At 38.9% G+C, this 12,268-nt stretch overlaps 1 protein-coding gene across 1 annotated transcript; it reads right to left on the minus strand.

The window, feature by feature from the left end:
• Positions 1 to 7,991: 7,991 nt before the first annotated feature.
• LOC114471532 (anaphase-promoting complex subunit cdh1-like) lies at positions 7,992 to 9,425 on the minus strand. Its single transcript, XM_028460374.1, has 4 exons — positions 9,385 to 9,425; positions 9,227 to 9,300; positions 8,452 to 8,514; positions 7,992 to 8,330 (listed from the first exon to the last, which is right to left on the minus strand). Exons 2-4 carry the CDS (start codon positions 9,281 to 9,283, stop codon positions 8,151 to 8,153), a joined length of 300 nt encoding a protein of 99 aa, XP_028316175.1. The 5' UTR covers positions 9,284 to 9,300; positions 9,385 to 9,425; the 3' UTR covers positions 7,992 to 8,150.
• Positions 9,426 to 12,268: the final 2,843 nt, after the last annotated feature.

The raw sequence follows: 12,268 nt of genomic DNA on the forward strand, positions 1-12,268 counted from the left end.
TTTGTTTCCTTTCAAAATACCACATTAAAGCAGTGTTTTTTTTAATTTATTTTTTTAAATAGAACAGAAGTCTTTTTGACTCCTTTTTTTTTTTGCAGATCTTTGGTGAGTTTTTTTTAAAAGCTCCACAAAATGACTTCATTCATTCATGGAACTCAATTCCTCCCCATATCAGAGACTGTACAAGTTGTTTTAAAAGTAAACTGAAAACATGGCTCAAGGAAAAACCATCATATGATCACTGATTAATCCTCTAAATTCATCAATGCTAGGGCCATAAGCTGTCATTTTAAATGTGTTGTTTTTAATAATTGACTGTTGTTGAATATGTATAGTGACAACCCTAATTCGGTGCGGTTGTTTGTGTTTGTTTGTGTTCATGGTGTCTTGTGTGTCTTCTCCTCTCCCTCCCTGTAGGGCCTGATGAAGCATTGCTCTCAGGTGTGAGTCTAATAAATCTGGTGAAGACCATCAGTTGATTAGCTGCTATTCCTGGTTTGAAATTGTAGCCACTTGTTGCCTTTTTTGTGTCATTATAGGCTGTGTTCATCATTAAGTTGTTACGTTAAAAAAAATGTTGTTTGCTGGCAATTCCCCACTTACATTTATCATGAACCTGAGCTTGAACATTGTGACACTATTGTTTTTAATGTTTGTTTTATCTTATCACGTCATTCGTGTAAGATTTTACATCTTCCTACCCAGGGACCACAGATGAAAATTAGCTTTTTAGCAAACGCTAGCTTGACAGTTTTGTTTTGCATGGCCCCTGTTAAATGAATGAATAAATAAGTGCTGATGTTATTTGGGGATTTTCCCTTAAAGGTGCAGTCGGTAACATAGAGGAGAGAGAGGACTTAGCATTAAATTTGAACAAGTACAACTTTCAGGTCCCTCCCCCTCCCTCTCCACTGCTCTACTGCCCTGCCTCCAAAGTCCCTCCCCCCAGAGGAGGGTAAAGGTGCGTTCACACCGAACGCGACTGAAGTAACTGAAGCGACTAGATTACATTCAAGTCAATATAAATGACTCAAGCGACATGACTTGCATGATTTGAGTGATTAGGTCAAGTGCAGTGTAGTCACTCAAAAGTTGAAAAATTTGAACTTTTCAAGCAACAATTCCTCCGTCCTTCACTGACTGTAGAGCCGAGGTAGCAACTCCTCCATTTTGCTATAGTGAGAAGGCTGCAGCGGAGGGCTGTACTACACTTCCTCAATTTATCGGGGCAAAATTACAGCGGTTAACTTTTTAAATAAGCCTACAGTCTGAGTAAACTCATCCTTTAGTAACTCCGTAAAGTGATCATTTAAACCGTAAAAGCAGAGCTGTCTAGGATAAGTGCTGTAAATATACGGCCGGAGAAGAAGTGATCAACCCTCTTTCTCCCCTGTCACCGGATCTACACCCACACCCACACACACACACTGTTCCCTGGTCATCGTGTCACTGGAGCGATGGAGTGACCAAAAAGCACAACTATGTTCAAGCGACTCATCAGGGGCGATTGAAGTGACTGCAGTCACTACAGTCGCATTTGGTGTGAATGCACCCTTGCCGTGTAAGCTGTTGATGCTAACGCTAGCTGAGGAGGAAGGGGGCGGGAGCTGTGATCGACAGCTGTCAGACAGTCCATCAAACACAATTCTGGCTCTGATTGGTTCTTTTTGCTTGGTCGTGGTGGATTCTGGCAATTTGCAGTAGGAGCAGTAGGCGGGACTTAATGAGCCTGTTTTTTTTTACAGATTACTAGTTTCATGTAATGCTGTCATTACATAGTGACAGTTTTAGCAAATATGACAAAAAGTCACTTTTATAAGAGTTACCTATTGCACCTTTAATATATAAAACCCCTAAATTCTTTTCACTTAAACAGTGCTTTATATTTTCCTTCCTCAATGTTAAACATAGCCTTAAAATTAAATACTTTTATCCCACAGTAGACATACTTGGTAATAACATTAATTTAGTTTATTTGAATAACTCTAGACTGAATTACCAATAAGTGGATGAGATCAAACTTTTGTAAAATAATAATAATCTTTCATCAGGAAAAAAGCTGTTACAAAAACTTTATTGAACCATCATTGCTTCTGGTTTATTTGTTTATTATTGCAAGATGTGTAGCAGATGGATCATGTGGAGAAGCAGTCGTTCTCAGCCCTGTAGCGCTGAAAGTAAAATCTAAAACAGAAATTCACATGTTAATATTGTTCCTTGAGTTGTAATACAATTAGCATCATTTTTTAAAGCTTTTAAATGTGGCATTAGCAGACTCATTTGGTTTCTGTGGACGAAATCTTTGATTTTACTTTAACGCAAGTGAGGTGGTGGTTCATTTGTCAAAAGCATAAGACAATCTTCACCTGGAGAAGTTGGGCAGTATTAAGTTGACCAAGATTGAGTGCAGGGGTGGTAGTGGCTCCTGCTGCAGTAGTAGTAGGAGTAGTAGCCTGCAGGAAATACAGCAACAAATGCATTCATTAACAAACCTGTCAAAGCTTCCCCCATTAATGACATTATGATACAGATCAGTAGCATACCTCATCAGAGTTTGAATTAGAATTAGAGTTTGAATTTGAACGTGCAACTCTTTTGGGTCCAGTCTAAGAAATCAGGAGACTGTTAATAACATACAGTTTTGGGTGTGACTCAAAATAATAGAATAATGTCTTGGAGTTTAACACTTACAGGTTTGGCCAGAGTGACACTCATGATGCACACGAGGAGAACGGCTACCTTCAGCATGGTCATGGTGATCTGCTGAACAAACAATCATATGAAAAGTTGTTTCACAGCAAACATGCAGAGTAAAAAAAGCATCATACTTACTGTTTGCCTTTAGCAGAGTGTCTCAGCTCAGATGAACAAGAAGATTGTGGGGTTGCTCTGGTAAACTGGGTTTTTATAGAAATATGGGTGTGATGTATGATTGGGAAAGTACAATTATTAGTGAATGCTTCAACCACAGACAATAAGGTGAGGAAACACATAGAATCACCTACTGATGTTATAATAAAGCTTGCCCAAAGACATCATAGGGTGTTGTCTTGCTGTGGTTGTCTTAAAAGATTATCTTAGAACCAAACAATCTATTTGTTGTGAAATTTGAGCCATAAAAACAACATTGAAAAGGTAATTTACGGTACCTGATAAAAACATTTTTGACATTAATCATATTCCTTATATGCTGAGGTTGGAGCATATGATTAGGATAAGGGAAACATAATAAACAAATGTTATTACCACACACGAAGTCAAGAAAACTGGACAAACCCTGATGTGCCTGCCCCATTACACAGGACATCAGTAAAAGACATGACTCAAACTTTATTAAATGTGTTTTATTTACCTCAGTCTGACATTGTGTCACAGTGCCTATCTTCTCTCTGCTTGTAAAATAAAATGATGAAGAAATAAAATGAGTGAGCCTGAAAGGATTTAATAATCTCTTCAAAGTTTTGTTCAATCTTTCACTGGGATGAAGGCATTTAAATAAATAATCCTAGAAACCTTCTGTCTCCTGTCCAGGCAAAACCTAAAACCAATTTGCTAACCATAAAAAAACACAGGGAGTTTCCCACCATTAGTCACATGCTTGGGATATTTAGAGGCTTTCAGAATACTCAGTATATGTGAAGAAATGTTTCCATAACTAAGGGGTGTCCATTACCTTATTGACTGCTGTTTAGAGGAATTTATCCATATAACTGCCCATTATTTTTCCTCACCTCTAACCGTAGACAGTGAAAACATACAGTACGTTTTAAAAGCCCAACATTTCAGTGATTACCTACGACTGTAACATGTAACATTGACTTAAATTTCTATTTGCAATAATCCCCTCTGTAGTAGCCTTTCCTGATTTGGTAAATCTTTACTTTTTACGTTGTCCGATTGTGATATTTTGTATTATTTATTATTATTTATCACTGATCCATTACTAGTGGGTTCTGAGGCCTGACTGCTAACCAAAAGTTTGATTTGCACTTTTTATATTTAGTGGTTCATTATCATCATCTAGTTTGAGTTTGTTGAATTGTTAACTTGTTAATCTGAGTTCTAAGTATAGTCTGTTGTTTCTTAACTGGCTTATTTCAAAATGCACATTATAACTAATAAACTTAAAGTAAAAAACACATTCAAATTACAATTATGTGATAATACAGCATACTTTATAAAAATAAAATTAAATCCTTTAAAAATCTTCTTTTTTATCAAATGTATTTGACCTTAAATTACTGAGGAGGACATTTCCTAATATACTCTCAAATTAACTGTTTCACTGTTTTGTTTAGTTAATTTTTTTGTTAACCGGTCACTGTTTTTAAACTGCTGGCATTCATTATTGTCTTCCACTTCCTACATTTTTAGTTAATGGTTAATGCACATTACAACTGTAGCTGTCTATATCAGTAACATATTTAGTTGACTAAAATGTTATTTGGATTGCATTTTGACTTAAGTTTTGGCTTTTTGAAGAAGAATTTTAGGCAAAAAGACTATATATCACTAAATCTTGATTGGCCAGTGAAGCGCATCAGTTCGATGGGAGAACCTCCCACCTCCTATAAAAGGAGAGGACAAACGGGTGCGTGTCATTCTCTTACGGAGCGTCACCTTCCCAGGGAGCAGGAATCTGCTTACATCAGGACAGTAAGACTGACCCTGCCACGCACGGGCGGATACGTCCAGCATGTAAAAGTGAACAAATGCGAGGGGCGAGGCCCAGCTCCCCGCCGCACAGATGTCCTGGACAGACACTCCCCTGAACAAGGCCCAAGATGAAGCAAGTCCCTGAGTCAAGTGTGCACGCAGACCCGTAGGCGGGTGCAGACCCTGACACGAGTAAGCCAAAGCAATAACTTCCTCCACACAGTGTGACAGGCGTTGCTTAGAGACAGGCTTTGCCTTATGGGGGTTGGCCCAGGAGATGAACAGCTGATCGCCCATCCTGATGCCCCTCGTCCTGTCCATGTAAGTGCGGATTGCATGAACAGGACACAACAAATGAGGCCGCTGCTCACTCTGTGAGTCAGAAAAGGCCAGCAGGTCAATGGGAGAACATGAACCCACAACCTTCGGCACAAAGGCCGGGTTGGGTCTCAAAATGATTCTCGCATCACTTGGGGAAAGCTGAGCGCACGACGGGTGAACCAAGAGCGCATGAATGACTTGAAGAGTCACTGACTCTTTTGGCAGAAGCCAGAGCCAGCAACAAAACAGCTTTAAGGGAGGCAAACTTCAGGTCCAGCTTACCCAACGGTTCAAACGGGGGTCCCTTAAGACTCTCCAGAACCACCGCCAGATCCCATGGTGTGTCACGGCAAATTTGCGGTTGACCTCATTTGGAGACATGATTTATTGCTCTGGTTGAATGATGGAGTCCAGTCGAAGCATGATGATTTTATAAAAAGGATTTATTATAAAATTAAATAAAAAAGGAGTAAAAAAGAAGCTTCCATCCTGAAAGAATGAAAAGCAGGCCCCAACAAGGATGGTCAAAAGGCTCCTGGTAGAGCAAAAAGCAAGACCCACTAACTAACAGTTTCACAGCTTAATCTTTTATACAGATAACAGAAAAAGTTCCACCATGAGGTGAGGAGAAGGAGGGGGTCAGATGCCCAACAGTGGATACGTTTGAGGATGATGAAGACGTGTATATTATGAGGAAGGTTGGGCGCCAATGTTATCTGTCCTTGATAGTGTGTGTGCGTGTATATCTGCATGTGAGTTTGAGTTTGGCCTTCAGCAGAGACTCTGTGTTGCACTGTGGATACAATACAATCTGTACTGTTTAATCTATCATGATTCAGCTATTCAAAAGTGCAAAGAGTAATGCAGTCATCATGTATTAAAACATGACAAATTGTACACATGAACACACATTTGATGATATGATGATGAATATAATAATTTCCATAACAGGTGGAATCTGGGTGTGAATGAAAGCCACTTACACGGGTGTAACCCGCCCTGCCGGTTGATATACACCACAGTTGTGGTGTTGTCCATCCTCACCAGGACATGATGTCCCCTCAGAGATGGGAGGAAGTGGATAAGCATAGAAACACCGCTGACAGTTCCAAGTAATTTATGTGAGACCGCTGGAGTGCCGCATTCCAGCGGCACCTCACAGATCTGCCCTGGTGAATCCCACCGCAGCCTGACATGCTGGCGTCTGTGGAGATCACCTTTTGTCTGTGACAGCGCCTAAGGGCACTCCATCCATAAGGAAGCCGGGGGCCCGCCAGTGACGTAGTGCTGCGCTGCACTCTGGCATAACCAAAACTCTCTGTGCGCCATGACGCACGGGATTGAGCCCAAATGAGGCCTCCCACAGCTGCTGCAATTCCGAAAACATAATCTGAACCGAACAGAGCTCCTCTGTCGGAACAGAGCAAGACATGCTCTGAATGACCTCACCTGCTCTGCTGACAGGCACACGGTAAAAGGCACAGAGTGCAGGGACAGGCCCAGGAAGACTATTTCCTGGGAAGGGGATAACACTCTTTTCTCCGAGTTCACCATGAGTGACGCAGCAGGATGCGTGTATCAGCCCAAGCCTCCATCTCCGACTAGGCCAGAAGCAGCAAATCATCCAGATACGTGGCCAAGTGAATGCCCCGCCTTCTCAGCGGGGCAATCGCAGCATCTGTACAGCTCACAAAGACCCTTGGGCTCATGATAAAAGAGCATTCATATTCATTATCAAACTTCTGTAAAATCTTTCATCAGAAAAAAAAGCTGTTCAACAAACTATATTGAATCATCATTGCTTCTGGTTTATTTGATTAATATTGCACGTATAGCAGATGGATCATGTGGAGAAGCAGTCCTTCTCAGCCATGTAGCAGTGCAAGTATAATCTAAAAAAAGAAAATCACAGATTAATATTGTTCCTTGAGTTGAAATACAAATAGCATCACTTGTAAAGCTTTTAAATTTGGCATGAACTGGCTCATTTTTTTTTCTGGATCAAACCTTTGATTTTCCTTTAACGTAGGTGTGGTAGTGGTTCATTTGTCAAAAGCAAAAGATATTCTTCACCCGGATCAGTTGAGCAGATGATCGACCAACTGCTTCTAATATTGCTCCTTCTCTTCAGCCATCCCTTTTTGTTGCCGTACAAACAAAACAACGCATAATCACGCATCAGATCCCGCCCATTTCTGTCCAAATCACAGAGATGCCTATTCGCATTGCATTAGTAGTATCACAGGACCTCGGAGTTCAGCAAAATATCGTAGGAATTTTTACTTTACAAATTACTGACATGGCCGATCCACACGGGATTAACATCACAGACATTCTCTGCAGAAATCAGGAGACTGTTAACATACAGTTTTGTGCGTGGCTCAAAATAAGAGAGTAATTTTTTCGCCACTCATGATGAATTTCTTGAAGGGGAATTTTGGGTGCGTTTAGATTTGTTTAGTGTTGTTTAGTGAATCTTTATAGTCTTGCTACACACACACACACACACACACACACACACACACACACACAAACGCATTCAGGGGAACAGATTTAGAGAGGAGTGTTCACAGTGGACATACAAAACAACAGTGGCCTAAACACACCTTATATAGTGGAGGGAAGGCAAAAAGAAGATGGTTTAAGTGCGTAACAAAACACTGCAGAGGGCATCCTGCTCAATTAACACACACACACACACACACACACTTCACACTCTAAAGATTTTTCAGTGAAAAGCACATGCAAATTATAGATTTTTTTTTAATATATTGTTAAAGAATGATCACATAGCAGTGATCAGCAGTGCTTTCTAACAGGTACAGGTTGATGGGTTGGGATATAACTACTGTATGTTGTAAGTTCTTCTTGCACAACTTTTTGCCTCCTTGACCTTTATGACACTTTGTTTTTTTTTTCACAATAATCATGATCCCATCACCTGGAGTTAGCAGGTAAACCCCCAAATAACTGTTTCCCATATGTCCTTAAAAAAAGCAACTCACTCAGAAGAATTCTTTGGTGTTAAGTTTTATTGAAACACTCTTTTAATCACAAAGTTGAATCAGACATTTTACTTGAACTTATGATCAGGAGTTAAGCATGCTATTTCTGTAAAATGGAGCAAACACAAGAAATTTAACTGCTTTCATGGTTTTTTATGGACGAGCGGCTCAAGAACTAGGAGCCGCAGTAGCCACAGTTGTAGTCGTAGCAGCAGTTGTAGTCGTAGCAGCAGTTGTAGTCGTAGGAGCAGCAGTTGTAGTTGTAGTTGTAGGAGTAGTTGTAGTTAGAGAAGCTTGAACAAGAGCGACGAGCAACTGAAGAAGCAGGTTATTGGTCGAGGAAGAATTCTGAAAGAAAATCAAAAATATTTTTTTAAATGATTCAAACATAAAAAGAAAAAATGAAATCAAAGGAAATGTAAAATAAAGACACTTTCCGTGTTTTGTCACTATCATGTGTTTAATTTACCTCGTCTGAATTGGAGTTCGAGTTCGAGCTAGATCGAGCAAATCGCTTCCGTTCCTCATCCATCTGGAAAGAAACACAGTTATGAAGTTATGAGTTTGCAAAAACAATAATGAAACTTTGCTCCGGCAGCTGTGATGGTAATTATTTGATACAGTTGACCACAATATCCTGCTGGAAAGATTGAGACAGTGGGTTGGGGATACCCAAAATCTTTTACAGCTGAATCCAGAAAAAAATGAATATCTTCTTATCACTCCACAAAACAGACACAAAATTCCATAAACCAATTGCAAATTGTCCAGAACTCAGCTGCCAGGTTTTGAACAAAAAACAAGAAATATGACCATATTAACTTTTTACACTGGCTCCCAGTATGTTTTAGGATTGATTTTAAGTATTCATTGATTACGTTGAAGGCCCTAAATGGCATTGCCTCAACTTACCTCACAGAGCTTTTATTACCAAATACACCTGCACGTACCTTAAGATCCTAGGGCAAAGATCTGCTCTCTGCTCCACGGGCCTGGCTGAAAACTAAAGGGGACTGAGCCTTTTCAGTCCGGACCCCCACATTAATTTTATCAGAGAGTCTTCCCTGATTTTTAGTAACTTCTAACTTGTTTTTATGCTTCTGTCTTTTATTTTCTAATGTATAGCTGCCTTTGGAAAGCACTTTGTAACATATGTCTTGAAAAGTGCTATATAAATAAAGTGTATTATTATTATTATTATTATTATTATTATTATTATTATTATTATATATTTTTGCACTCACAGGGTTAGCCAGTGTCAGGCTCAGGAGGCATCCCAGTACAAGCGCTAATTTCATCATGGTTTCGGAGATGGGACCTGTGGAAAGAATGTAATAAAATAAAGATTAGAAAAATAAGGAAAAGAGTCTCACAGATAATGACAGCTTTTGGATTTTCTTACCGTTCTAGTTTCTCAAATTCGTCAGGTGTTCAAGAAGGATGTTAAAGTGTCGCTCTGTGTGTTAAACTCCTCTTATATACACCTTAGAGTGAGAGTTTCAACATAGGGTGGATGAAAGAAACAAAACCACATGAAGGTGGTTAAAGTTGCATCAATGGAACTCATCCCTCAGCCGGATATGATGAATCACAGTCTATAAGATTTATCAAGAATCCAAACATACAGTAATTCCTTCTCCAGCTCAACATTGACAAGACAGAAGGGATTGTTTTTGGCCCCCGAAAGTCAGTGGTCAAAGATCAGTACTCACCTAAAATCCATGTCATCAAAGGGTACAAACCAAAGGTAATAACCAGAGTAATCATTGCCTCAGACCTCAATTTCAACTGCTTTTATAAAACTATAACCATCCATCTATCCATCCATTTTCAGACCCACTTATTCCTGTTTTTTTCAGGGTCGCGGGGGTCTGCCGGCTCTAATTGGGCGCTGGGCAGGGGTACACCCTGGACAGGGCGCCAGTCCATCGCAGGACAAAGCTATAACCACGTCTGCCTATTACTACCTGGAAAAAAAAAAAAAGCAAAAGTTTTCTGTCCTAACCAGATGTAGAAAAGCTTGTCAATGCATTCATTTTCAGCAGATTACAGTTTTTCTCAGTCGCTTTGGTATATTTTTCAGATCAGAATTGAAATTGTCAAAACTATCTGTTCAATCTTCACATCATTGTGTCACTTGTGCACATCACAAAAGCAGTTTCTCATTTCTTTGCAAATGCTTTGCAAATGATTATGTACAATTCTCTGCTGTTTCCTACATTATCAATTGCTTATGTCATGTTGATCAAAATGTATTGTAATGAGTCTCTGTTGAATAGTCTCTCCCCACACAACGTTTAGGCATTAGTTCATTGCATCAGTCTTTACATGCTTATTGATTAAACACGCTGTCATAATATATATATTTTTACAGTTTTTCTCAGTCACTTTGGTGTTTTTCTCAGATCAGAATGAAAATTCTCATAACCATAAGTTCAACCTCCACAACATTTAGTTATTTGTGCACATCATAGTTACAATTTCTCCTTCCTCTGAACACATTGCACATGCTTTTGCACATGTATCAGTTGCTTTCATACAATTCTCTGCTGTTTTACATTATGATTTGCTTATGTCATGTCAGTCAAACTGAACTATACTTATGGATGCTGAATAATGTTACCAATAAAACTAATAGTCATTACATACAAAATTCTTGAACTATTTATCAAATTCTGCCAAGCAAATGTTATACCTTTCTTTATCATGTTTTCCTGGAAATGTCTCCTAAATTGAACAAAGGATGATATCCGTTGTGATGTAGATGAAAATATGTGACCAGACAGACAGGAACGTCTGGATGTGCCAGAATGATTTACTTATGTTCAGTTACTGTACGTACTGTTACAGTATATTGTTCACATTTGTGCGCAGCTCTACCAAAAGGATGTTTCTTATGTTTGTTCAAAATAAGTGACTGTAGTGTATTTTTCTTTTGCACAATGCTGTAGAATTGCAAATAACATATACAGTAAAAATGTAAAATGTACATATTCAGTGTTTTGTACTCACTTACTCCCCAGTAATGTGTAACTTTACTGTACTTTTCAAATGGCTGTATAAGTAGTGTATAGTGCTTTCTTGAGCATTTTCAGGTAGTGTCACTGAGTTCCTAGTTTTTTTTTGCATTGGAAAACAATGAGAGAATAAAGTGTCATAATGAAAACATGACTAAGCCATTTGACAACATTGTTCATAAACAATGTTGTCAAGACTTCTTATTGTGATGACACTGGCAGTTTCATTGACATGAATACTTGCTTTTGAGGAAGGGACTATCCGTTCTGAGCAGATGATGTACTTTTGCAGGTTATCCACTAGGTTTTGCAGTTTGTACTAATTGTTTTGAGAAATGCACTAACTGCTGTGCAAATGTTCATAGTGATGTAAGAAAAACACCAAAGCGACTGATAATTACTGCAATAGAATATTTTTATTACTTTTTTTCTGTCCTGACTTCGTAAATTGCTCCCATGTGAATCTTGACTTTCTCTATCGAATCAATCAGCTGACAGGTATATATATATAGGCGGAGCACAACATAATGTTAGATTTCTGACAATGGAAAGAGAAAGAAATGGACGGGGTCAACAGCCAGAGAGAAGAGAAAGAGGAGTGAGGCTGCATGGCAGAAGAGTTGGGAGACAAAAAACAGAGGAAGCGACTGAGGGAGATTGTCCCATGTTTTGTTTCTTTTTTTTTTCTTCTTTGTACTATGCAGTGCTGTCTTTTCCTTTCTGTATCACAATGACGTGGTCTGTCAACAAAATACAGTACAAACAGTAAAAGCGTGAATGTGAATTTTGTCCAGTCTCTCGCAATCAAACTCCCGCATACACTACGGTGTAACCTCCAATTTACAATAAGTGTCATCAAAACTTTAGCCATAGTTTACATCAGAGCATCCCACCAAAGTACACAGTAGGGGCGGGAACCTCTGGGTACCTCATGATACGATACAATACGCGATACAAAGCTCACCATAACGATTATCTCACGATATGGCGATAGTGCGATTAGCGATTTATTGGTCTGAAATCAATCTACGATAATCAATGAAACAACAAAAAAAAAAAAGATTAAGTGAAAAAATACAATTTCTATTTTCTATCTCTGAAAGACATTAAATTGAAAACGTGTCCTATGAACAGTGACACTATTTTAGTGCAACATTTCTGTAAATAAGTGTCAACATACCAATGTAAACAAATAAGTATCTCCAATAGTGCTTTCTGTAAACAATAAATAGGATATTTCTGACCAGTGACACCATTATAGTGCAATAT

This window comes from Gouania willdenowi, chromosome 1, assembly GCF_900634775.1.
Source record: "Gouania willdenowi chromosome 1, fGouWil2.1, whole genome shotgun sequence".
Taxonomy (NCBI): Eukaryota; Metazoa; Chordata; class Actinopteri; order Blenniiformes; family Gobiesocidae; genus Gouania; species Gouania willdenowi.

Bases quoted from the DNA above. Each gene is read 5' to 3' on its own strand.
- LOC114471532 (XM_028460374.1), bottom strand. From the start codon at position 9,283: ATGATGAAATTAGCGCTTGTACTGGGATGCCTCCTGAGCCTGACACTG. The intron at 8,515-9,226 runs GTGAGTGCAAAA...GTTTCTTTCCAG, and splicing joins GCCTGACACTGGCTAACCCT to ATGGATGAGGAACGGAAGCG. The intron at 8,331-8,451 runs GTAAATTAAACA...ATTTTCTTTCAG, and splicing joins CGAACTCCAATTCAGACGAG to AATTCTTCCTCGACCAATAA.